The sequence below is a fragment of the Salmo salar genome, chromosome ssa21 (assembly GCF_905237065.1).
Source record: "Salmo salar chromosome ssa21, Ssal_v3.1, whole genome shotgun sequence".
Taxonomy (NCBI): Eukaryota; Metazoa; Chordata; class Actinopteri; order Salmoniformes; family Salmonidae; genus Salmo; species Salmo salar.
This window is the reverse complement of record NC_059462.1, coordinates 19,761,071-19,788,980: the sequence shown is the minus strand read 5'-3', so window position 1 is coordinate 19,788,980 and position 27,910 is coordinate 19,761,071. Positions and strand designations below refer to the sequence as shown.

At 42.7% G+C, this 27,910-nt stretch overlaps 1 protein-coding gene across 4 annotated transcripts; it reads right to left on the bottom strand.

Annotated features, from left to right (window-relative positions):
- Nucleotides 1-468: 468 nt before the first annotated feature.
- egfl6 (EGF-like-domain, multiple 6) lies at nt 469-27,054 on the bottom strand. Of its 4 annotated transcripts, none has more exons than XM_014164383.2 (13): nt 26,648-27,053; nt 20,457-20,563; nt 19,969-20,061; nt 18,307-18,426; nt 17,942-18,061; nt 17,355-17,489; nt 17,145-17,267; nt 14,935-15,003; nt 13,256-13,519; nt 8,788-8,865; nt 8,258-8,353; nt 7,748-8,010; nt 469-1,274 (listed from the first exon to the last, which is right to left on the bottom strand). In XM_014164383.2, the coding sequence occupies exons 1-13, from the start codon at nt 26,719-26,721 to the stop codon at nt 1,167-1,169; spliced, it is 1,650 nt and encodes a 549-aa protein (XP_014019858.1). In that variant the 5' UTR covers nt 26,722-27,053; the 3' UTR covers nt 469-1,166. The 4 variants fall into 4 exon arrangements, with proteins under 4 accessions (XP_014019858.1, XP_014019859.1, XP_014019860.1 ...); XM_014164384.2 differs by having other exon boundaries at nt 8,788-8,862; XM_014164385.2 differs by lacking the exon at nt 14,935-15,003 and having other exon boundaries at nt 26,648-27,054.
- Nucleotides 27,055-27,910: the final 856 nt, after the last annotated feature.

Sequence of the window (27,910 nt, the reverse complement as noted above, 5' to 3'; positions counted from 1 at the left end):
CTTTCTATCCCTCCCCCATGAAGCAACTGCTTTCTATCCCTCTCAATCACACATTCTCTCTTCTCTCTATCTCTGTGTCTGGTGGGCTCAATGGATTATGGTCATTATAGTTAAATACCATGTTTTCTGCGCTTAATTATGTAGAATATTGGCCAGTTGGAAACTACAACTCCCTACCACATCGCACAGTTCTAGTTTAATCTGATTTATATGTAGAGAAACTGTGCATCTTGCTCACAGAATTTTTTTTAAAGAAATGGAATTCAAATAATTGAACCGACATCAATAATTAGTTGTTTAAAAATCTACAAATAACAGAAATGTTGGTTAATCGCTCACTAACATCTAGCAGTTATGACAGATCAAGCTTGGTGTGTGAGAGGTTGTGACCGTTTTAGTATACATGGCCTCATAGACAAGCAGCTGGTGACCACAAGCAAAGACCATTAGAATGAAATATGGACAGAGTCCTTATAAAAACATGTTTTATGTATTACGATATGAAAGCGCAATTTACAGCAGTTTATTCATTGTTACATACACGTAATATGATCTTAAAAACCTAGTAACCTTCAAGTGAAGACTTCTTGATTAATCTAATATTCATATTTTGATTTCACATAACTACAAGTTGCATGTCTTAGTATATCTTATTTCTTTCTATATTGCAGCTACCTGCAGTATTTCACTATCACTTAAAAAATGAAAAAGCAACACAATATTGTTTTTTGTAGACATTTTGTAGACATGACATATTCTCACATAAAAATCTGATATTTAATGTGAAAAAAATTGAATAAAATTAAAAGTACTTGTGAACATTGAAATCCGAACTGTATATATGTGTCGGATCATTTATTTGTGGACATTACTCTTTGTCTTGGTGGCTCAAATTAACGGAAAAGTTCAAAAGCAGAGTCTTGTAAACTTGCAGAAATCCCTCCACATAGCATTGCTCAAACCCTTATGCAACACTTTCCAATGTGGACGGCTGAACAATACTTGTGCACATACAGTACAGCAAAAATACACCCTTAGTTTGGGATTATGAAGATGTGTGTGTGTTCTCTGAAAAGAGCAGACTAAAGGTAGAGACTTCTGCTCTGCCTCTGAGCTGTGTGTCAAACACAGTGGACTGATTCTACAGTGTCACTGAGTTGAGCAGTTTAAAAGATGGCAGCGTCTTCCTCTTGACAGGAGCCTGAGGTCAGCACCACGTTGTCCAGCCCAATCTCTCCCCTAACTCCATTCCCACGCTCAGCTTCAAAGATGATCTGCAGAATGAGAACAAAGATGTTGATGAGATGTTTTGGAAATTGGGACTTGTGTAGTGTATCCTGTTTGCTTCGACAGTGGTCATATTGGCAAGTGTGGTGATTAAATTAACAACCTCTCTAAACATTGTGCTAGTAAATACGGCATTCATAGAACATACAGTGCATTGGTAAAGTATTCAGACCCCTTGACTTTTTCCACATTTTGCTACGTCACAGCCTTATTCTAAAATTGATTGAATCGTTTTTTTCCCTCATCAATCTCACACAATACCCCATAATGACAAAGCAGAAATATACAAACCAAAATATTACATTTGCAGTTGAAGTCAGAAGTTTACATACAGTTAGGTTGAAGTCATTAAAACTCATTTTTCAACCACTCCACAAATTTCTTGTTATCAAACTAGAGTTTTGGAAAGTCGGTTAGGACATCTACATTGTGCGTGACACAAGTAATTTTTCCAACAATTGTTTACAGACAGATTATTTCACTTATAACTCACTGTATCACAATTCCAGTGGGTCAGAAGTTTACATACACTAAGTTGACTGTGCCTTTAAACAGCTTGGAATATTCCAGAAAATGAAGTCATGACTTTAGAAGCTTCTGATAGGCTAATTGACATCCTTTGAGTCAATTGGATGTGTACCTGTGGATGTACTTCAAGGCCTACCTTCAAACTCAGTGCCCCTTTGCTTGACATCATTGGCAAATCAAAAGAAATCAGCCAAGACCTCAGAAAAAAATAGTAGACCTCCACAAGTCTAGTGCATCCTTGGGAGCAATTTACAAACGCCTAAAGGTACCACGTTCATCGCTACAAACAATAGTACGCAAGTATAAACACCATGGGACCACGCAGCCATCATACCGCTCAGGAAGGAGACGCGTTCTGTCTTCCAGAGATGAACGTACTTTGATGCGAAATGTGCAAATCAATCCCAAACCAACAGCAAAAGACCTTGTGAAAATGCTGGAGGAAACAGGTACAAAAGTATCTATATCCACAGTAAAACGAGTCCTATATCGACATAACCTGAAAGGCAGCTCAGCAAGGAAGAAGCCACTGCTCCAAAACCGCCATAAAAAAGCCAGACTACGGTTTGCAACTGCACATGGGGACAATGATCGTCTTTTTGGAGAAATGTCCTCTGGTCTGATGAAAATAAATATATACCCGTTTGGCCATAATGACCATTGTTGTGTTTGGAGGAAAAAGGGGGAGGCTTGCAAGCCAAAGAACACCATCCCAACCGTGAAGCACTGGGGTGGCAGCATCATGTTATGGCGGTGCTTTGCTGCTGGAGGGACTGGTGCACTTCACAAAATAGATGGCATCACGGGGAAGAAAAATTGTGTGGATGTATTGAAGCAACATCTCAAAACATCAGTCAGGAAGTTAATGCTTGCTCGCAAATGGGTCTTCCAAATGGACAATGACCCAAGCATACTTCCAAAGTTGTGGTAAAATGGCTTAATGACAACAAAGTCAAGGTATTGGAGTGGCCATCACAAAGCCCTGACCTCAATCCTCTAGAAAATGTGTGGGCAGAACTGAAAAAGCGTGTGCGAGCAAGGAGGCCTACAAACCTGAATAGTTACACCAGCTCTGTCAGGAGAAACGGGTCAAAATTCACCCAACTTATTGTGTGAAGCTTGTGGAAGGCTACCCGAAATGTTTGACCCAAGTTAAATAATTTAAAGGCAGTGCTACCAAATACTAATTGAGTGTATGTAAACTTCTGACCCACTGGGAATGTGATGAAAGAAATAAAAGCTGAAATAAATCATTCTCTCTACTATTATTCTGACATTTCATATTCTTAAAATAAAGTGATGATCCTAACTGACGTAAGACAGGGACTTTTTACTAGGATTAAATGTCAACAAATGTGAAAAACTGAGTTTAAATGTATTTGGATAAGGTGTATATAAACTTTCGACTTCCACTGTACATAAGTATTCAGACCCTTTACTCAGTACTTTGTTGAAGCACCTTTGGCAGTGATTACAGCCTCAAATCTTCTTGGGTATGAGGCTACAAGCTTGGCACACCTGTATTTAGGGAGTTTCTCCCATTCTTCTCTGCAGATCCTTTCAAGCTCTGTCAGGTTTGATGGGGAGCGTCGCTGCACAGCTATTTTCAGGTCTCTCCAGAGATGTTCAATCGGGTTCAAGTTGTCTTGGCTGTGTACTTAGGGTCGTTGTCCTGTTGGAAGGTGAACCGTCACCCCAGTCGGAGGTCCTGAGCGCTCTGGAGCAGGTTTTCATCAAAGATCTCTCGGTACTTTGCTCCATTCATCTTTCCCTTGATACTGACTAGTCTCCCAGTCCCTGCTGCTAAAAACATCCCCACAGGATGATGCTGCCACCACCATTCTTCACTTCTTCACTGTAGAGATGGTGCTAGGTTTCCTTCCGACGTGACGCTTGCCATTCAGGACAAAGCGTTCAATCTTGGTTTCATCAGACCAGAGAATCTTGTTTCTCGTGGTCTGAGAGTCTTTTAGGTGCCTTTTGGCAAACTCCAAGCGGGCTGTCATGTGTCTTTTACTGAGGAGTGGCTTCCGTCTTGCCACTGTACCATAAAGGCCTGATTGGTGCAGAGATGGTTGTCCTTCTGGAAGGTTCTCCCATCTCCACAGAGGAACTCTGGAGCTCTCTCAGAGTGACCTTCGGGTTCTTGGTCACCTCCCTGACCAAGGACCTTCCCCCCTGATTGCTCAGTTTGGCCGGGGGGGGGGCAAACTGGTGGTTCCCAACTTCTTTTTTTTTTGCTCTGACATGCACTGTCAACTGTGGGTTCTTATATAGACAGGTGTGTGCCTTTCCAAATCATGTCCAATAAATTGAATTTACTACAGGAGGTCTCCAATCAAGAAACATCTCAAGGATAATCAACGGAAACAAGCTGCACCTGAGCTCAATTTCGAGTCTCATAGCAAAGGGTCTGAATCCTTACAGTACCAGTCAAAAGTTTGGACACACCTACTCATTCAAGGGTTTTTCTTTGTTTTTACTATTTTCTACATTGTAGAATAATAGTGAAGACATCAACCCATGAAATAACACATACGGAGTCATGTAGTAACCCCCCCCAAAAATGTATCTTATATTTTAGACTTTTCAAAGTAACCATCCTTTGCCTTGATGACAGCTTTGCATAGTCTTGGCATTCCCTCAACCAACTTAATGAGGAATGCTTTTCCAACAGTCTTGAAGGAGTTCTGCATATGCTGAGCACTTGTTGGCTGCTTTTCCTTCACTCTGTGGTCCAACTCATCTCAATTGGGTTGAGGTTGGGTGATTGTTGAGGCCAGGTCATCTGATGCAGCACTCCATCCCTCTCCTTGGTCAAATAGCCCTTACACAGCCTGGAGGTGTGTTGGGTCATTGTCCTGTTGAAAAACGGATAGTCCCATAAAGTACAAACCAGGTGGAATGGCGTATAGCTGCAGAATGCTGTGGTAGCCATGCTGGTTAAGTGTGCCTTGAATTCTAAATAAATCACAGTGTCACCACTAAAGCACCCCCACACTATCACACCTCCTCCTCCATGCTTCACGGTGGGAAACAAACACACACAGATCATCCGTTCACCTACTCTGCGTCTCACAAAGACACGGCGGTTGGAACCAAAAATCTCAATTTGGATTGTTCAGACCAAAGAACGGTCTAATGTCCATTGCTCATGTTTCTTGGCCCAAGCAAGTCTCTTCTTATTGGTGTCCTTTAGTGGTGGTTTCTTTGCAGCAATTCGACCATGAAGGCCTGATTCACGCAGTCTCCTCTGAACAGTTGATGTTGAGATGTGTCTGTTACTTGAACTCTGTGAAGCATTTATTTGGGCTGCAATCTGAGGTGCCGTTAACTCTAATGAACTTATCCTCTGCAGCAGAGGTAACTCTGAGTCTTCCTTTCCTGTGGCGGTCCTCATGAGAGCCAGTTTCATTATAGAGCTTGATGGTTTTTACGACTGCACTTGAAGAAGATTCTTGAAATTTGCCGGAATGACTGACCTTCATGTCTTAAAGTAACGACGGGCTGTCATTTCTCTTTGCTAATTTGAGCTGTTCTTGCCATAATATGGACTTGGTCTTTTACCAAAAAGGGCTATCTTTTGTATACCACCCCTACCTTGTCACAACACAACTGATTGGCTCAAACGCATTAAGAAGGAAAGAAATTCCACAAATGAACTTTTAACAAGGCACACCTGTTAATTGAAATGCATTCCAGGTGACTGCCTCATGAAGCAGTTTTTATTTATTTATTTAACATTTATTTAACTAGGCAAGTCAGTTAAGAACAAATTCTTATTTTCAAAGATGGCCTATGAATTCTCTGGTTGAGAGAATGCCAAGAGTGTGCAAAGCTGTCATCAAGGCAAAGGGTGGCTACTTTGAAGAATCTAAAATATATATATACAGTGGGGGAAAAAAGTATTTATTCAGCCACCAAGTGTGCAAGTTCTCCCACTTGAAAAAGTTGAGAGAGGCCTGTAATTTTCATCATAGGTACACGTCAGCTATGACAGACAAAATGAGAAAAAGAATCCAGAAAATCACATTGTAGGATTTTTTATGAATTTATTTGCAAATTATGGTGGAAAATAAGTATTTGGTCACCTACAAACAAGCAAGATTTCTGGGTCTCACAGACCTGTAACTTCTTCTTTAAGAGGCTCCTCTGTCCTCCACTCGTTACCTGTATTAATGGCACCTGTTTGAACTTGTTATCAGTATAAAAGACACCTGTCCACAACCTCAAACAGTCACACTCCAAACTCCACTATGGCCAAGACCAAAGAGCTGTCAAAGGACACCAGAAACAAAATTGTAGACCTGCACCAGGCTGGGAAGACTGCATCTGCAATAGGTAAGCAGCTTGGTTTGAAGAAATCAACTGTGGGAGCAATTATTAGGAAATGGAAGACATACAAGACCACTGATAATCTCCCTCGATCTGGGGCTCCACGCAAGATCTCACCCCGAGGGGTCAAAATTATCACAAGAACGGTGAGCAAAAATCCCAGAACCACATGGGGGGACCTAGTGAATGACCTGCAGAGAGCTGGGACCAAAGTAACAAAGCCTACCATCAGTAACACACTACGCCGCCAGGGACTCAAATCCTGCAGTGCCAGACGTGTCCCCCTACTTAAGCCAGTACATGTCCAGGCCCGTCTAAAGTTTGCTAGAGAGCATTTGGATGATCCAGAAGAGGATTGGGAGAATGTAATATGGTCAGATGAAACCAAAATATAACTTTTTGGTAAAAACTCAACTCGTCGTGTTTGGAGGACAAAGAATGCTGAGTTGCATCCAAAGAACACCATACCTACTGTGAAGCATGGGGGTGGAAACATCATGCTTTGTGGCTGTTTTTCTGCAAAGGGACCAGGACGACTGATCCGTGTAAAGGAAAGAATGAGTGGGACCATGTATCGTGAGATTTTGAGTGAAAACCTCCTTCCATCAGCAAGGGCATTGAAGATGAAACATGGCTGGGTCTTTCAGCATGACAATGATCCCAAACACACCGCCCGGGCAACAAAGGAGTGGCTTCGTAAGAAGCATTTCAAGGTCCTGGAGTGGCCTAGCCAGTCTCCAGATCTCAACCCCATAGAAAATCTTTGGAGGGAGTTGAAAGTCAGTGTTGCCCAGCGACAGCCCCAAAACATCACTGCTCTAGAGGAGATCTGCATGGAGGAATGGGCCAAAATACCAGCAACAGTGTGTGAAAACCTTGTGAAGACTTACAGAAAACGTTTGACCTGTGTCATTGCCAACAAAGGGTATATAACAAAGTATTGAGATAGACTTTTGTTATTGACCAAATACTTATTTTCCACCATAATTTGCAAATAAATTCATAAAAAATCCTACAATGTGATTTTCTGGATTTTTTTTCTCATTTTGTCTGTCATCGTTGAAGTGTACCTATGATGAAAATTACAGGCCTCTCATCTTTTTAAGTGGGAGAACTTGCACAATTGGTGGCTGACTAAATACTTATTTTCCCCACTGTATATATATATACATATATATATATATATATATACTTTTTTTGGTTAGTACATGATTCCATGTGTTATTTCATAGTGTTGATGGCTTCTCTATTATTCTACAATCGTTAAAATATTAATAATAAAGAAAAAACATTGAATAAGTAGGTGTGTCCAAACCTTTGACTGGTACTGTATGTAAAAAAGGTATTGCTGTTTAATTTGTTTTTAAATTAGCAAAAATCCTAAAAACCTGTTTTCAATTTGTCATTATGGGGTATTGGGTGTAGATGAAAACTATTAATTCAATCAATTTTAGAATAGCACTGTAATGTAAGAACTTTTGGAAAAAGTGAAGGGGTCTGAATACTTTCTGAATGCACTGTACTATTACCTGCTGACATTTTCAGCATTCTATGTGTCCTTTATCATTCTAGGCGTTTGAATGGAATGGTAACTTACAGATTCTGGGGCCTGGTTCTTCCAAGCCACAGTGAGCAGTTCTGTCTGCCAGTCCTGGTCTTGGCTGCGGCTCTGCTCCCACACAGGGTAGGCATTGTTGTTCAGCAGCACCCGCAGCGAGCCCACCTGGTTTCCAGTGACGCGGTAGTTGAAGGTGAGGCAGAAGCTTCCCTGTTTGGCCCGGTCACTGAGGAGCAGCTTTAGCCTAGCCTGGTCCTTCTTCTCCCCCAGAAGACCACTCATAGCCATGTAATACTCCATACCTGGGGGTTAGGGATCAGGGAGTGGACACAGGCTGATCAGTGATAGTCGTTAACGTGTGACTAACAGCTATTTGGGAATACATAGATTAAGCACAGCAAAGAGCAATTTCTGGAAGATAGATTCAGATGATCATGTGGATAATAAAATATTTACCTTATCGGTCATTGTATAAACCTATATGCATCTACATGGCAAATATAGGAGGTAGAAATACTATTAATGCCCCATTAGCATTATGATATGTACCGTTTTCATGGTAGGACACGCTCCAGTCGACGTTATCGTCCTTGTCCTGCACCCACTCACACGCTCCCTGATCAAAGTTGCAGTCCATGAAGAACTCTGGAAGGCACAGTCAGATGTCAACGATTCACAGTAATGAGAAAGGTATTATTTATTACCCACTGTAACGTCCGTCGTTAAAGGTAGACCAAGGCGCAGCGTGTGTTGGGTTCATCATATTTTATTTAACGGTGAACCAGCAAAAACAAAACAATAAACAACACAACGAACGAAAAGTTTTGCAGGCTACCAACAGCAATACAAAAACAAGATCCCACAACTCAAGGAGGGAAAGGGCTGCCTAAGTATGGTTCCCAATCAGAGACAACGATAGGCAGCTGCCTCTGATTGGAAACCATACCTGGCCAAAACATAGAAAATAAACCATAGAATGCCCACCCCACACCCTGACCTAACAACATAGAGAAATAAACCGTCTCTCTCAGGTCAGGGCGTGACACCCACATTATGTCAACAACTAAACCAAGGATTACCTTCCTGGGCTGGAGTTATTTCAATCTCTTTGACTTCCGTTGGAGGACCAAATACTGACTCAAAGTCCTCTGGAACTGCTTTGGGAGAGAGAGAACTCCGTTATGATATGGTCCATCAAATGTCAAGATAATGTAGTTCACTTCCGCTAAAAGCACAAAAAGACAAGACATAAGACAAGACATATTGAAACAGGATATTAACCACCTTGATTGGTGTGTATGTATAACATTGTCTAAACAGTTATGAATGCTTAATATAGCTCTATCAAAACAAGCCATTTCAGTTACAAGCATTCTTCTGAAGATATGTGGTCCATGAAGATCATCCAGATGATTATGCAGTTGAAAGATTTCCCATCATAAAACAAAAGCCAGTCAGGGAAGTGGAAGCCTGCAAGTGGAAGCCTGCCCTGTTGACATTTAGGATATTATAACTGAAGCATCTTAAAGCTCTCCCAACAAACTTCTCCCTTCACTGAGTTGCTCTAGACAACCAGATGTACAGCGGCTTTGCTAATTGAACCTGCCTAGCCAGAGACGGTTGGTGTTTGAGGGGATTTGAGGAGCTGATGACAGACTCTCTCTGTCAGGGAGTCAGGTCTGTTTGCTCAACAGCTGTTCTGGGGGATGATAATAAAAGGCTTGGATTCTCTGCACCCCCCTTCCTAGTGGATGGGGAGTAGAGGCGCAGGGAGAGCTGTGTGTATCCCAAGGCGCTCACATGGCGGCAGAGTGGAATTCCTCCATGGAGCTGATGAATGTCTCGGGGCCTGTCTCCTCTTGCTATTTGAGTCCTCCTGACGAAGGCTCAGGCTGCTGTCTCACTTGTTTCCTTAAAGAGATCAACATTAGCGGCGAAAGGCAGTCTTGTTACTGTCTCACTGAGAGGCATACCATCACGTGTGATCCTTTGCCCACACTCAAATGGGTTTTCATCTTAAGATGGAGAGCCAATAATAATAATAATAATCCTAGCTATCTAAACCAAATAGCTACAGAGGCAGCTTATGTGCATGTTTATTTTATCCCAAGAGCTATAAGCTCCACTGTCTTTGAGGCCATATGTTGTATCTGCACAAAAGGATCGATTTGGCATGAAAGGCATATTTCATTGCTTTTATGCATCCTGGCCTCATTATACTCATCTCTATGCAACTGTATCTCCTCAGCAGTGGATGGCTCATAATAATGGCTGGAACAGAGCGAATGGAATGGCATAAATACCTGTGTTTGAAACCATTCCACCTATTCCGCTCCAGCAATTACCACCAGCTCGTCCTCCCCAATTCAGATGCCCCCAACCTCCTGTGTTCCTCATGATATTTCTTTCCCACAATTCAAATGAAATGACATTCTCTCAAGGGTTTCTACTTGCTTTTCAACTTTCAGTTTCAGCCCATGGCCAGAGAAGGTTAGAGAAGTTATGTTTGACAGTTTGACTGATGGCCTCAGTGTGTCCACCTCTTTCCCAGGCTTGGCTGTGTGGGATTGTCACACTGGTATTCAGCACAGCTGTTTTTCTGGCCTTAGTCTCCTTTCAATGGTCAATGGCAAATGACAGGGGTGAAACAGAATACTCTTTCAAACAGTAGGACCAGATCTAGTTTATTACATCAACCAACATGCGTAGAGCATGTATTGAACTATACGCAGCATTGAACACACAGCATTTAACCAGTGGTCGAAAAAGTACCAAGTTGTCATACTTGAGTAAAAGTATAGATACCTTTATAGATTGTTTAATACCATTTTCTTGTTTTTTGAATTTATGGATAGTCAGGGGAACACTCAGAGATTATTTACAAAATATTAATTTGTGTTTAGTGAGTCCGCCAGGCCTGAGGCAGTAGGGATGATCACGTGTTCTCTTGATAAGTGTGTGCATTTGACCATTTTCCTGTCCTGCTAAGCATTCAAAATAAATATAAATACCCCAAAAAACGGCTTAAGTAGTACTTTAAGGTATTTCTACTTAAGTACTTTACACTACTGCATTTAACAGTAACTTAGTTAAACTTCATGGTTGAATATATTCACTCTCTTGCTACATCTTATTTAGGATTGGAGGTAACACATAACACTGTAAGAGCTCTTCTAGCGTAAGCTAATGTGTTGTTGTCTTGTCCTCCAACCACATTAGCTATTAATACCTCACAGGATGTGTTGTATTTACAACATGTGAATCTAATATGTAGAAGAGGCCATTCTCTGCTTACCAGGGTTGGGCTCAATTAAACATTTTGGATTTGACTCCGATTCAACTCATGAGTTGAAATTCAAATTTAATTGGACATACCCCACAGGATGTAGAATTAGAGTTTGAATGACAGGAAGTAGAATTTAATTCAGTGCATTTCAAAGAAATTCCACTCAGTCATAGAACATGACCGTTTAATTGAATCTGACAGGTCACACTGCCAGATACCAAAGAATATATCACATTTCTCTGAAAACAATGTTCATATACTCCTTTAACTTTAGTGTTTAGAATAGACCATTTTATTTCCACCAACCATTGCATTTGTTTGGCTTCTTTTAAAGGCATCTTGAGGGTTAAACTAATGCATTCTGGGAAATGTAGTATTTCCCTCATATTTAACAGAATTTAAGTGATTAATTAAATATTGTCACGTCCTGACCAATATAAGTTGTTATTTTCTATGGTAGAGTGGTCAGGGCGTGACAGGGGGTGTTTTGTGTTTGTTCTATGTTTTCTCTTTCTATGTTGTACATCTAGTTTGTCTATTTCTAGGTTGGGGTTTATTGGGTTGACCTTCAATTGGAGGCAGCTGGTCCTCGTTGCCTCTAATTGGAGGTCATATTTAGTAGGGGTGTTTCTGCATGTTGTTTGTGGGTGATTATCTTGTGAGTAGTGTGTAATCCTTTCTGCGTCACGGTTTGTTGTTTTTGTTAGTTAAAGTATTTATGTATTGCTTCACGGTTAAAATAAATATGTGGAACACAAACGCTGCATCTTGGTCCGCTCCTTATCACAGCCATGACAAATATAATTACTTAGAATATTTGCATACAGGTTTTGTTATGTTTTCCTTGAACATTCATTTCAACAGTTTCCCCAAAAATGATATGCACGTACATAACGACATGTTTGATGATTTACAGTATGTAGAATATTTATATTTGTATAGACTACACCTATATATAGAATAGAAGAGGGATTGGAATTTTATTGAATTTCACTGAATTAAATTAGATTTATTTTAATTAAAAATGTACTACTTCAATTCAAATTCAAGAATTGAACTAGAATTTGAGGCATTCTCAATTTAATTTGAGCCCAACCCTGCTGCTTACTGAGAATTAGCTTTTCAATCTAAGCCATAGACCTACACAGTGCCCAGAACATGAAGCAACAGGCTGAATCCTGACACACACTCAGGTCCAGGGCTTAGAACTGACCTTTTATTGTGGAATGGTAATCCTCAAGTTTACACTGCCTGACAGACTGACATCACATTGCAGCTTTGAGATGTCTTAAACAAGGTTAGAGTCAGAAGGGACTCAATCCATACGTTTAGTCCAGCTAACCGTGGATCTTTAAAGGAATCCAAAGCACTCCCCAGTCCTTGCTGTCTCTGAATAAAACTGTCAAGTGACAGTGGATCATCTGACTCCTATAGATAAAAATAAAAGCTCAGATGTTGTTTATACATAGTTTCCAAGACATGTGTGCGTGCATATGTATGTATATCAAGTAGAACTGTGTTTGATAAGCGATATAGGTTTTATTGTATACCTCAAGTTTATGTCAAAGACACCTAATAAATAGTACCCTTCATTTTAACAACGACGATGAGTTTAACTCCCTGGTAGTTGACAAGAGATACATAGGACAGATAGATAAGACTAGACTTCCTTCAAGCAAGGCCAAGAAACCTGAGGCCAGCCGGCCGGAGAAACATAACATCAGGTTTGGAGCGGGGGGCTGTAATTAGGCCAGACCTTAGACTCCATAAATTCCCCCTGTCTTGAGACATCTGTAAAAGGTGTCCAGAGAGGATATACTGTGGGTCGCTGTGAAGGCATGGGGGTAGCTAATAGAAAGAGTAGACAGATAGGCAGCAGGGTCATAGGGTCATTGTAGGCTACACTAACCCTCACAGAACAGAGCATAGAGCAAAAACCCTGTGATCTATCCTAACTTTGACTGGTAGAGATGTGTTTGAGAGCATCCTGTTTAGTGTTCTATGAGGCCATAGAACACGTGTAACCCTAAATATAACTGAGTGAAAAGAAGAGTATACATCACAAAGTTCTTGCCATTCCTATTTAGCTGAAGCAACTGGGGTATAGTATTTCTGAATAACTATGAGTGCTACACACCACCACAGCAGTAATGGTGTGTGAAAATCCATATGATCAGTGTTTGTGTAATCAGATTTGGGACCACCCAGGATGGAAATAAATAGGGGGATTAGTGGGGAGGAGTTAGGGAAAGGAGGCTTACTGAAAACATCTCCTCTTGGATTGAGTTGGTTGTCCACATCTGCCTCCTCTTCCTCCTCTTCCTCTTCTTCCTCCTCCCCTACATTAGTGAAGTCCACCTGGCCCACCTTCTCTGAGCCACCGATGTAGGTCTCGCCATCGTAGTCGAAGGGCTGCATGCGTATCTGAGGGGGGACGGTCACCTGGGGCTCGGGGATGACGTTCTTGATCTGCTCGTTGTCCAGCTTTCCTGGCAGTCTGGGTCTCACTGGGGAGTCTGGGATAGCTGCAGGAAGAAGAACCAGGTCAGACCTCTGGAACTACAATCCCAGGTGGAATCTGATGCAGTTATACCAGAGTTTAGGCATAAATCCTGTGTTTATACAGCCATTATAGTTTATAAAGCCATTATAATTTTTAAAGCCAAAACATGTCAGAGAGTATGTCATGGGAATTTTTCTTAATGACTTACCTTGTTTTTTTATTGATTATTATTATTTATTTTTTATTGGCCCACTTGTTTTTAGATCTTTTAATTAATAATTAATCTATTGATTCTATCTCTTTGCAGCTAAATCTGCAGAGTTGAGATGGTTGTATTCCCCTTACACATAACATTCTGTTGGTGGCAAGAATTTTGTATAATAATTTAAATAGAAAAACTCTTAAGTTTTGAATCAAGCATTGTTTTGTATTTAATTTCATTAACCATATGATATGGAATCGGCACATCGAAATTCTCTTCCCAACTTTTTTGCAACCTCTATGGCGCTGATTTCAACATTTTGGTCCTTAAATGAAACTGGTATATTTTTCTATTCATGACAATTTTTTGGTTTGCCAATTTTTGTCTTGAATAAAGGGCAGACAAACAAGTTCCCCTTCCACTAACCTTCTCCATTTTTGCTGTAATGCTGCAATCAGTTGGTTGTAAGTTTGGATAGAACAAACATTTTCATACATTTTTGTTAGCTGCACATGTGACATAACTCCACCTTTCCTACTCATAATATAATTAACAAAGATCATTTAAAAAAGGCGATATTTTGAAAAAGGTTCAATTTTCAGGAAATTTTTTAAGAAGGGGTGAGCCATTCTTACTAATCTACTGGAGAACCAGTTCAGGTTTATGTATAACTTTTGTCTGACATGCTTTAAGTGAGGTTTAATGCTGTAATATTGAATAATTTTAGCCCCCCAAACTCATATTCATTATATAAATAAGCTTGTTTAAGTATTTTTTTTGCTCGTATAATTTAAAAAACAAATCGTTTGGCGTAGCCATAAGGTAATTGGTAAGCTGGGATATGACTGAAGAATTCATTAGACTTACCTTGTTCAATGAAATATATGTATTTGCTTTTGAGTAAACATGTTGTCATAGACATGAAAGATGAGCACATAGGGTAGGACGACAGACAGGAATATCATACTCGATGCAAGGGAAGCATGACAGCCAGCTTCAGCCATATATACTGTAAGTACTTGCAAAGTCTAAAATGGTTTCATGCTGACTTCTACATGGCAGATCAAGCTGTGTGTGGTGCAGATAGGACGTAGCCAGCCTTGAGCCATGAGAGCGGGAAGGAAGGGGGAGTTCACAAAGCAACAGTGGTAGGTAGGTAGGGGGTGGGGGACGCTGCAGGGCGAGGTGCGAACAGAGGAAGTGGAGAGCCTTGTTGCATTCCATACACATCTCACCATTGAGGAAATTATCATCTGCACTGCCTTTGTCTCCCTGGTCCCACGAGCTTTGATAAAAGGGTTTGACTACAAAAACATAAAGGCATCTTTGTTTACACAAAGCCACGGCGCACCTATCATGTCACCTAGGCTACATCAGCTAGTGCCAACTGCCTGGTTCAGAGAGTGCACTGTGGCCCCTCTGCTACTCACAGACAGAGAGACAGACAGACAGACATGCCTCTCCTTTCCTCTGTCCTTTAGATGGCTGGGTTCAGTAGAACAGCAGATATTTACACAGGTGTAATTTGAATCAGGGGCTCTCCCTGAGTAACATCTGTAGAGTGCAGGGGTTGTCTGAAAACAGGAAACTGGCTTTGGCAGTGCTGATGTTTTAAGAGCACAGTTAAAATATGCTATAGTGAAATAACTGTCTGAGAGACTTTTCTCTCTTGTATCGGATATAAAAGCTGAATATACAGTTGAAGTCAGAAGTTTACATACAGTTAGGTTGAAGTCATTAAAACTCATTTTTCAACCACTCCACAAATTTCTTGTTAACAAACTATAGTTTTGGCAAGTCGGTTAGGACATTTACTTTGTGCATGACAAGTAATTTTTCCAACAATTGTTTACAGACAGATTATTTCACTTAGAATTCACTGTATCACAATTTCAGTGGGTCAGAAGTTTACATACACTAAGTTGAGTGTGCATTTAAACAGCTTGGAAAATTCCAGAAAATGATGTCATGGCTTTAGAAGCTTCTGATAGGCTAATTGACATCATTTGACATCATTTGAGTCAATTGGAGGTGTACCTGTGGATGTATTTCAAGGCCTACCTTCAAACTCAGTGCCGCTTTGCTTGACATCATGGGCAAATCAAAAGAAATCAGCAAAGACCTCAGAAAAAAAATTGTAGACCTCCACAAGTCTGGTTCAGCCTTGGGAGCAATTTCCAAATGCCTGAAAGGTACCACGTTCATCTGTACAAACAATAGTACGCAAGTATAAACACCATGGGACCACGCAGCCGTCATACCGCTCAGGAAGGAGACACGTTCTGTCTCCTAGAGATGAACGTACTTTGGTGCGAAAAGTGCAAATCAATCCCAGAACAACAGCAAAGGACCTTGTGAAGATGCTGGAGGAAACAGGTACAAAAGTATCTATATCCACAGTAAAACTAGTCTTATATTGACATAACCTGAAAGGCCGCTCAGCAAGGGAGAAGCCACTGCTCCTAAACCACCATAAAAAAGCCAGACTACGGTTTGCAACTGCACATGGAGAAATGTCTTCTGGTCTGATGAAACAAAAATAGAACTGTTTGGCCATAATGACCATCATTTTGTTTGAAGGAAAAGGGGGAGGCTTGCAAGACGAAGAACACCATCCCAACCATGAAGCACGGGGGTGGCAGCATCATTTTGTGGGGGTGCTTTGCTGCTGGAGGGACTGGTGCACTTCACAAAATAGATGGCATCACGAGGAAGGAAAATTATGTGGATATATTGAAGCAACATCTCAAAAAATCAGTCAGGAAGTTAAAGCTTGGTTGCAAATGGGTCTTCCAAATGGACAATGACACCAAGCCTACTTCCAAAGTTGTGGTAAAATGGCTTAATGACAACAAAGTCAAGGTATTTGAGTGGCCATCAGAAAGCCCTGACCTCAATCCCATTGAAAATCTGTGGGCAGAACTGAAAAAGCATGTGCAAGCAAGGAGGCCTACAAACCTGACTCAGTTACACCAGCTCTGTCAGGAGGAATGGGCCAAAATTCACCCAATTTATTGTGGGAAGCTTGGGGAATGCTACCCAAAACATTTGACCCAAGTTAAACAATGTAATGGCAATGCTACCAAATACTAATTGAGTGTATGTAAACTTCAGACCTACTGGCAATGTGATGAAATAAATAAAAGCTGAAATAAATAATTCTCTCTACTATTATTCTGACATTTCACATTCTTAAAATAAAATGGTGATCCTAACTGACCTAAGACAGGGAATTTTTACAAGGATTAAATGTCAGGAGTTTTGAAAAACTGAGTTTAAATGTATTTGGCTGAGGTGTATGTAAACTTCCGACTTCAACTGTAGTATATGCAGTATGGAAAAAAACACTGTCCGATTGTTGCACATCAACAACTTTTCTATCAAATGGTTTTTACTCTAAGAATGTTTTGATGATTGATGAATAGTAAATCTGTTCAGGTCTCACCAGAGCATTCGAAGCCACTGCCACGGAAGCCTTGCTTGCACTTGCACTTGTAGGATCCCTGAGTGTTCAGACAGACTGCATGGTGGCTGCACTTATGTGTGTTGGCCGCACACTCGTCATTGTCTGAAAAATACATTTACTGATTTGATATCTCCTCACAGATTATTTTTAAGTAAATTGTTGTATATGTGAAATGATTGTATACCTTACCTACACAGTCATATTTCCCACTAACATACGTCAGATCGTAGCCATTCTGGCACTTGCAGTAGTAGCTACCAAATGTGTTGACACACTGTCTGTTGTATGGGCACAGGTTCAACCCAGTTACACATTCATCAATATCTAAAAGCATAAGGAAGGAAGGGAGGAAGACGGAGAGATTTGAATGAACATGGAATGACCGAGTTCTGTTTTCTACATTGAAGCATAGGGTTAAATATTTGGATCAATGTCAACCATCCCTGGCTGACACTTTAGTTTAGCACCACAATGGGACAATGGCTCCCACTCCACTCAAGTAGTTTTGTGGGAAGAAACACTACCCCATTTTGTCCAACCGGCTGCTACAGATGATTAAGTTCTTATGTGAGAAGCCTTGAGATGGAGCAGGAATGTGAAACCACATAATGGAGGCTTCACAGAGCTTTACAAAGCTCCAACATGTTGACCCCTTCTGTTGTGTTCAGTAGCTGCTAATCTATGAGGTGGAGTGGTCCAGTGAGAACCAGCATGAACTCCTCATGAAGTGATATACTGTAGTGTCAGGATTGGTGGTCTAAGGTGGTGGTACTCACCCACGCAGGTCCTCTCGTCCGGCCCCAGCTGCAGACCTGCAGACGGGCAGAGACAACGGATCTCCCCTTGTACCTCCTCACAGCCATACTGACAGTGGGCCAGGGAGCACGTCCTGGAGTCTATATACACACACACACACACACACACACACACACACACACACACACACACACACACACACACACACACACACACACACACACACACACACACACACACACACACACACACACACACACACACACACACACACACACACACACACGAAAGAGAACTTCTTAAACAGTACTGGTACAGTGTGAAATTAACACAATTTTTGGAGTGAATAGCAGCAGGTAAAGTAGGGGTTACAGTGCCCACTCACTGGTACAGGAACCATCAGGCATTAGGGTGTATCCGTTGAGGCAGTAGCACATGTAGCTGCCATGGGTGTTCATGCAGCGATGCTCACAGGGACGGGGCTTCAGGCCACACTCATTCAGATCTGGACAGAGAGACAGACAGTCGTCCTCAGTTATGTACTTCAGGGATATTTATGGCTATACTATATTAGTTTGTAATCAGAAATAATGCACCTGTGGCTTCACCAGAGACATCAAACTTGAATATTGTCCCATGGACATCATATCTTACGTGGTCCCAGGGGTAACGTATTGAATACATTTTAGGTTTCTCCAGATTAAGTATTCTATATAGACAGAAAATAAATAGCTTGGTATTGAAATATTGAGGCATCTGTAAAGGTGTCAACATGATGATCAAGTGATTTACAGTGCCTTGCGAAAGTATTCACCCCCCTTGGCATTTCCCTATTTTGTTGCCTTACAACCTGGAATTAAAATATATTTTTTTGGGGGGGGGGGGGGGTTGTATCATTTGATTTACACAACATTCCTACCACTTTGAAGACGCAAAATATTTTTTATTGTGAAACAAACAAGAAATAAGACAAAAAAACAGAAAACTTGAGCGTGCATAACTATTCACCCCCCCAAAGTCAATACTTTGTAGAGCCACCTTTTGCAGCAATTACAGATGCAAGTCTCATGGGATATGTCTCTATAAACTTGGCACATCTAGCCAGTGGGATTTTTGACCATTCTTCAAGGCAAAACTACTCCAGCTCCTTCAAGTTGGATGGGTTCCTGCTGGTGTACAGAAATCTTTATTCATACCACATTCTCAAATGGATTGAGGTCTGGGCTTTGACTAGGCCATTCTAAGACATTTCAATGTTTCCCCTCAAACCACTCGAGTGTTGCTTTAGCAGTATGCTTAGGGTCATTGTCCTGCTGGAAGGTGAACCTTCGTCCCAGTCTCAAATCTCTGGAAGACTGAAACAGGTTTCCCTCAAGAATTTCCCTTGAGGGAAACCAAACTTGAATATTCCTTCAATTCGGACCAGTTTCCCAGTCCATGCTCCGTGGGATGTTCAAAGTTTCAGATATTTTTTTATAACCCAACCCTGACCTGTACTTCTCCACAACTTTTTGATTGGTTGTGCCGTTTGCTCAGTGGTGTTGCAGAATCTGGGGCCTTTCAGAACAGGTGTATATATACTGAGATCACGTGACAGATCATGTGACACTTAGATTGCACACAGGTGGACTTTATTTAATTAAGTGACTTCTGAAGGTAATTGGTTGCACCAGATCTTATTTAGGGGCTTCATAGCAAAGGGGGTGAATACATATGCACACACCACTTTTCATTTTTTTTTTTTTTTTTTTTTAAACAAGTTATATTTTTCATTTCACTTCACCAATTTGGACTAGTTTGTGTATGTCCATTACATTACATAAAAAATAAAAATTACAGGTTGTAACGCAACAAAATAGGAAAAATGCCAAGGGGGATGAATACTTTTGCATAGGCACTGTATCAGGGGCTTGTGAAATAGAGAGGGATAACTACAGAGACAGGCTACAAATCTCAGCTGCAAGTTGATCTCCATAAAGAGACCACTTTGGCTCACATTTCTCTGACCTTTGACCCTCATTCCATTGACTCTAGTTACCCCACTGACCTTGATTGCACGTCTTTCCGGTGTATCCTTGGTAACACTTGCATTTGTTGGGGCCAACACACTCTCCATGCTTGCAGCCATGTTCACACTGAGCTGGTAAAGCATTCAAGGAGAGAAATACCACCAGCGGCAATAAGAGGGGTTATGCAGGTTCACTGAGGTTCAAACATGCCAGTTTTACTATCCCAGAGGTAATTTAGTCCACATTTCTTCTGTTGCAGGAAAATACCCAGCCGCAAAGTATAACAAATGTGAAAACCCATTATTGTGGAGAACAATTTGAGTTCTTAAACTTGAGGTTTCTATTCATTGAATATCCATTTACAGTATACAATATTTTCATTCAACAAAACAAAGAAAAAGTTAAATTGATGAGCAGAGCTATACAAATGCATTTCTATTCACCATTCAAACATGCAACATGACAAGGTCAATTACAGTACATTTTGACTAAACGTAACCACAGCTTGTTTTGTTGAGATGCTTACCTTCACATTGTCCTTTGCTGTTCTTTTTCCAGCCATAGCAACACTCTAGTCTCCTGCCATAGCGACACACACCTGGTTGGCCACCGGCGGGGACTTGTCTGCGTTGCCTGTGCACATATAGGACAGGGGAAATAGGTGATACACAGCTCTACCCTGTTAGATCTTTGGATCCATTCCTTGAGGGCCAGTTGAATCATGACCATAACTTGATAATGGATTGCAGAATAAAAACAAATACCCAAATAAACACAACTTGCAGTAAATATGCATCAAATAGAGAAGAGAATTGGATCACTAAATTAGTGTACCCCCCAAAAGACAAACAACCCTAAACAGGTACTCCAAAGCACCCCAAACAACCCCGGGTGCCCCAAAATACACCAAGCAACCTCAAACAACCCCAAAGAGGTACCCACAAGTACCTGAAAGTACCTCCAACTTTTATAGATCTGACCCAGGAAAATGCAGCCAAGTAGTGAAAATATAGGTGGGAATCAGTTAGTTGAGAGAATATAAGCATAAATGCATATATTTATATTATTTACAGTATATATATTATCTTTGACAGATTCCTTGAGGCTCAAATGTTGATCAATAAGGCTTTTTTTCATTTCAAGTGCATTGTCCAATAAAATATAATGCACAGGCTTCATCCAGACAATGCATGCCTTATTTTTAAAAGCTTAGAAGCTGTGCCACACGGGGCCCCCCCAGGGGTGTGTGCTTAGTCCCCTTCTGTACTCCCTGTTCACACACGACTGTGTGACCACGTAGACTCGAGCACCATCATCAGGTTTACTGATGACATGGCAGTGTTTTAGTTACTAAACCTCGAGTCCGAGTTGAGTGCCAAGTCCATTGTGCTCGAGTCCGAATCGAGTCACCAATGGTCGAGTCACGAGATACGAGTTGGGGTACTTTGGGGTACCTGTTTGGGGTGATTAGTACAGTGCCTTGCAAAAGTATCCATTCTCCTTCGCATTTTTCCAATTTTATTGCATCACAACCTTTTAATTTTAATGGATTTTTATTTGGATTTCATGTAATGAACATACTCAAAATAGTCCAAATTGTTGAAGTGAAATGAAAAAAATAACACAAAAAAATGCACAAAAAAATTTACAGAAAAGTGGTGCTATGAAGCCCCTAAATAAGATCTGGTGCAACCAATTACCCTAAGAAGTCACATAATTAGTTAAATAAAGTCCACCAGTGTGCAATCTAAGTGTCACATGATCTCAGTAAATATACACCTGTTCTGAAAGGCCCCAGAGTCTACAACACCACTAAGCAAGGGGCACCACCAAGCAAGCGGCACGATGAAGACCAAGGAGCTCTCCAAACAGGTCAGGGACAAAGTTGTGGAGAAGTACAGATCAGGGTTGGGTTACAAAAAAATATCAGAAACTTGTAACATCCCACGAAGCACCATTAAATCCATTATTAAAAAATTGAAAGAATATGGCACCATAACAAACCTGCCAAGAGAGGGCCGCCCACCAAAACTCACAGACCAGGCAAGGAGGGCATTAATCAGAGGCAACAAAGTGACCAAATATAACCCTGAAAGAGCTGCAAAGCTCCACAGCAGAGATAGGAGTATCTGTCTGTCACGATTGTCGTAAGGAGTGGACCAAAACGCAGCGGGAAAATGAGACCTCGGGCTGATGCGCGTCGCTGGAGACTTCGGGCTGATGTGCGTTGTTGGAGACCTCGGGCTGGTGCGCATCGCTGGAGACCTCGGGCTGGAGGGCGACTCTGGGAGATCCGGACTGGAGGGCGACTCTGGGAGCTCCGGACTGGAGGGCGACACTGGGAGCTCCGGACTGGAGGGCGACTCTGGGAGCTCCGGACTGTGGGCCGTCTCTGCTGGCTCCGGACTGTGGGCCGTCTCTGCTGGCTCCGGACTGTGGGCCGTCTCTGCTGGCTCCGGACTGTGGGCCGTCTCTGCTGGCTCCGGACTGTGGGCCGTCTCTGCTGGCTCCGGACTGTGGGCCGTCTCTGCTGGCTCCGGACTGTGGGCCGTCTCTGCTGGCTCCGGACTGTGGGCCGTCTCTGCTGGCTCCGGACTGTGGGCCATCTCTAGACGGGGCACTGTCGCCGGAAGCTCTGGACGAGGCACTGTTGCCGGAAGCTCTGGACGGGAACTGTCGCCGGAAGCTCTGTATGGGGAACTGTCGCCGGAAGCTCTGGACGGGGAACTGTCACCGGAAGCTCTGGACGGGGAACCGTCGTCGGAAGCTCTAGACGGGGAACTGTCACCGGAAGCTCTGGACGGGAACTGCGCACTGAAGGCCTGATGCGTGGGGCTGGCTTTGGAGGCACCAGACTAGGGACACGCACCACAGGGCTAGTGCGAGGAGCAGGAGCAAGACGAACTGGACTGGGCTGACGCACTGGAGGCCTGGTGCGTGGTGCTGGCTTTGGAGGCGCCAGACTGGAAACACGCACCTCAAGGCTAGTGCGAGGAGCGGGAACTGGATACACTGGGTCATGAGTAGGCACCGGCGGTCTGGAGCGCACCACCTGCACAACCCGTCCTGGCTGGATGGTAACAGTAGGCCTGCACGAGCGGAGTGCTGGCACAGGGCGAACTGGGCTGTGCAGAGGCCTGATGGCTGCCGTGCGTAGAGCAGGCGTAGGGTAGCCTGGACCTAGGAGGCACACTGGTGGCCAGATGTGCTGTGCAGGCATACTCCTACCCGGCTGGATGCCCACTCTAGCACGGCACTTGCAAGGGGCTGGCATCGCTCGCACCGGACTGTGCGTGCGCATGGGCGAGATCGTGCGCACTTCCGCATTCACCGGTGCTCTCATGATCCGTTGCTCCCCATAATAAGCACGGGGAGTTAGCTTAGGTCTATTACCTGACCTAGCCACTCTCCCCGTGTGCCCCCCCCCCCAATTTATTTTTATTGGGGCTGCCTCTCGCACTTACCAATCGGCGCGTATTACGCCTCGTAATGGCGCCTTTCCGCCTTGGCCTTCCGCCTTGGCCTTTCTGCCTTGGCTGCCTCCAGCTCCTCCTTAGGGCGCTGGTACTCCCCAGCCTGGTGCCATGGTCCTGCCCCGTCCAGGATTTCCTCCCATGTCCATGAATCTTTATATTCCTCCTGCTGCTCCTTCCTCCGCTGCTTGGTATGTTTGTGGTGGGTAGTTCTGTCACGATTGTCATAAGGAGTGGACCAAAACGCAGCGGAAAAATGTATACTCATCTTCTTTTTTTATTGAAGAAGGAAAAACTAAATAAACACGTATACAAAACAAACGACTCCAAACAGTCCCGTCAGGTGCAACAAACACTAAACCAGGAAATAACTACCCACAAAGCCCCATAGAACAAACACCCCTATAAATAGGACCCTCAATCAGAGGCAACGAGAAGCAGCTGCCTCCAATTGAAGGTCAACCCAATAAACACCACATAGAAATAGACCAACTAGAAATAACATAGAAATACACTAACATAGAACATAACCCAAACAACCCCGAAACACCCTAAACAAACACCCCCTGCCACGCCCTGACCAAACTACAATAACAAACAGCCCCTTTACTGGTCAGGACGTGACACTGTCCATAGGACCACTTTAAGCCGTACACTCCACAGAGCTGGGCTTTATGGAAGAGTGGCCAGAGAAAAGCGATTGCTTAAAGAAAAAAATAAGCAAACACATTTTGTTGTTCGCCAAAAGCCATGTGGGAGACTCCCCAACATATGGAAGAAGGTAATCTGGTCAGATGAGACTAAAATGTAGCTTTTTTTGCTAAAAAAAGGGGGGGGGAAAGCTATGTTTGGTGCCAACCCAACACCTCTCATCACCTCGAGAACACCATGGTGGCAGTATCATGCTGTGGGGATGTTTTTCCATCGGCAGGGACTAGGAACCTGGTCCGAATTGAAGGAATGATGGTTGGCACTAAATACAGGAAATTCTTGAGGGAAACCTGTTTCAGTCTTCCAGAGATTTGAGACTGGGACGGAGGTTCACCTTCCAGCAGGACAATGAAGCTAAGAATACTGCTAAAGCAACACTCGAGTGGTTTAAGGGGAAACATTTAAACGTCTTGGAATGGCCTAGTCGAAGCCCAGACCTCAATCCAATTGAGAATCTGTGGTATGACTTAAATATTACTGCACGCCAGTGGAACCCATCCAACTTGAAGGAGCTGGAGCAGTTTGCCTTGAAGAATGGGCAAAAATCCCAGTGGCTAGATGTGCCAAGCTTATAGAGACATATAGAGACTTGCAGCTGTAATTGCTGCAAAATGTGCCTCTACAAAGTATTGACTTTGCGGGGATGAATAGTTTTGCACGCTCAAGTTTTCCGTTTTTTTGTCTTATTTCTTGTTTGATTCACAATAAAAAATATTTGCATCTTCAAAGTGATAGGCATGTTGTGTAAATCAAGTGATACAACCCCCCCCCCCTCCCAAAAAAAATATATTTTATATTTTAATTCCAGGTTGTAAGGCAATAAAATAGGGAAATGCCTAAGGGGGTGAATGCTTTCGCAAGCCACTGTAGGACACATCCCTGGCTACTTTTTGGTGACATTTGACTTCAACACGTAGTCTAATATAGGCATCTCAAATGCATCCTTGCAGACACCCTAGTTAATTGTGGCCCTAATAGCACCGTGACAGTGGTTTGGAAAACTAACAGGCCAAATAAAATCCCCCCCCAGCTCCCTCCTATAGGAAGAAAAAGGGGGCTCTCTATGGAGAGCAGACAGCCTGACAGGATGTAGGTTACAGATTGGGAAAAGAGCATGTTACACTCTCTACTTACACTTAATCAGTCACTCCTTAAAGTCCTTACAGAGTTACATAAATAACTCAAGCAGGAACCTATTCCCTCCATTTTCATGACCCTCATCTGATTACACTTGACCGTCATCAAGTCAGCACTTTGGAAATAATATGCATAGTGATTGAATTCCACGTATATTTTTACTGTAAATTAAATTGGGATGGGATGTCAATCTGCTGCTTCCCCTTTCATTGCTTGAAGTGCACCCTCAAGGATCACAAAATAACTTTAGCTTTTGAAACACACATCTGGCTGGGGAAACCTTCTGATCTGAGGAGCCCTCTAACCTCTAGCCCAGTGCCAAACTCAAATGGCCCAGATATTTGGCATTCTGGCGTTCCCCGCATGGCTTCCTAAAAGCAGCCCTGGCTCAAGGGGACTGGAAGAATCTGAGACCTGGTAGAAATCAACCAGAATAGCCTACAGGAGGAGAGGGCTATGGGCCCCTAAGTGTGACAGGTGTCCTTCGGTGATTAACAGTGCTATGAGCAACATTTAGCTGACACAGCCCCCATACCTCACATAGTCCCTGGCCAAGGCGTAGACAGCCTGAGAGTGAGGACATGCATTGCACCAAAATACCACTTTTCCCATTATTACATATTGAAACCAACTGACATGCCTGTGATTGTCATTAGCTAAACTGAGTCACTCTGGATAAAAGTGTCTGCTAAATTACTAAAATGAGCTTGTCACATGTCTCATTAGTTAAAATTAGGATCCGGCTACTAGTAATGGCAGTTCAATAAGAGGCGACTTCGACTTGAGCAATAAGGCACAATGGGGTGTGGTATATGGCCAATATACCATGGCTAAGGGCTGTTCTTATGCACAAACACAACGTGAAGTGCCAGCATACCTCCCTCAGCCATGGTATATTGGCCATATACCACAAACCCCAGAGGTACCTTTTCGCTATTATTAACTAGTTACCAATGTAATTAGAGCAGTACAAATACATGTTTTGTCATACCCATGGTGTACGGTCTGATATACCACGGCTGTCAGCCAATCAGCATTCAGGGCTCGAACCACCCAGTTTATAATACTGTATAAGTAATGGAATATAATGCATTTACAACACTTACAACACACAGCTGTGTCTGCTAGTAGCTGCTAGGAGTGTTAGCTAGGGATGTGACAATTGCTTTTGCAGTGCTGTTCCCTTGACCCTGCAATGGAATGTCCATACTGAATGCTCTACTATCCAGATGAATCATACCAATAAACACTGAGCTTTACACCTGCTGCAGGCATCAGAGTGAACAGATACAATGACAGCAGCATGAACTACATTATACTGTATGAACATTTATATCTCTCTGACAATCGTTTCCTACAGCAGTACATAGGATTGATTGATTGATTGCTCACTTACCTGTTGACGTCTGCACTTCCAGAGGAAACATAGAACAGGAAGAAGAGTGCACCGATCCAACTGAGGGGCTGCATGTTTTTCACTGGGTACAGCTCACGTTCTCTCACTCTCTCTCTATCTCTCTCTGTGTTTCTCACAGAAGCTCTCACTCACTCACTCTGTTTCTTGCTCGCTTGTGCTCTGCTCCTCCCAAGGGCTTGCTATTGCTCCATGCACTAACACAGGGGTCCCAGCCCAGGAACAAGTCCCAATTGAGTCTAATGTTTCCCCACCACACACACTCCCCTCTAGTAAGTAGACTTTTCTCTCTCTCTCTTTTTCTCTCTCACTCTTTTCACTCTCCTGATAGAAGCCTCTGTGATCTGTATCCTCCTCTTCCTTCTCTCTTCTCCCCCTCTCTCTCTCTCTCTCTGCCTCCCCCTTCTGCCACTCTCTCTATCCAACTCTCTCTCCTACTCTCTTTCTTTCTCTCTTTCTTTCTCTCTCTCGGCTGAAATTCCAGAGGTAGGTTTTCATTACAATGAGTGACACTGGGGTGTGAGCATGGTAAGGAGTCTGGAGTGGTAGAGGGGACGGGAAAAGGAGTGGAAGGGGGTCAGCCTTTATGTTGGAGGGTGCACCAGACATCTATACTGGCTAACCCAATCCAGGGACATATGATTGATGATAGTTTTCCTGCAATATTTCACCAGCAGGGACAGATATGTGATCACCTTTGCGACTATACTTGAAGCACATAAGGAAGTGTAGTATTAAATACCAGATGTATGTACAGGAGGTCTGTGAACTTCACCTATATGCTTGCCCTGACCTGGTGTTAAAACAGTGTTTATCTTTTTGCTTCATGATGATAAAATTCCTATTTTGCATGTTCCATCGATCTTGGCTCCTGATGCCATGCCTTTGCTCTGACATTGTCCTGGTTGGTAATTAGCTGGATCTCCTGTGTTAATTGCAGGGCCCAATCGTGACCAGGCCTGTCATTAGGAGCTGCACGGTCCTTTGATGTCCCACTCATGACCAGCACCCATAAAGCCCTACTCTCACACATGCTAATACCAAGTTCAAGCGAAGCTAATCTCAAGTCATGAAAGTCCTTAATGAGTTAGCATACTTTCAAAGTGAACTCTAACATCTGGTCTAGATCTGGCTATTCCCCCAGTATACACAACAGACAATAGTGTTGTGGGAATGTTTGGGTGTCAGCTTTTGCTTTAAATTCAGTGAAACATGGCAATGTGCTATTACCCTTTCCTATTGTAT

Coding starts and splice junctions, on each gene's coding strand:
- egfl6 (XM_014164383.2), bottom strand. CDS start 26,721: ATGCAGCCCCTCAGTTGGATCGGTGCACTCTTCTTCCTGTTCTATGTT. Junction 20,564..26,647: donor GGAAGTGCAGACGTCAACAG/GTAAGTGAGCAA, acceptor ATATGTGCACAG/GCAACGCAGACAAGTCCCCG. Junction 8,011..8,257: donor CGTGTCCTACCATGAAAACG/GTACATATCATA, acceptor CCTAACCCCCAG/GTATGGAGTATTACATGGCT.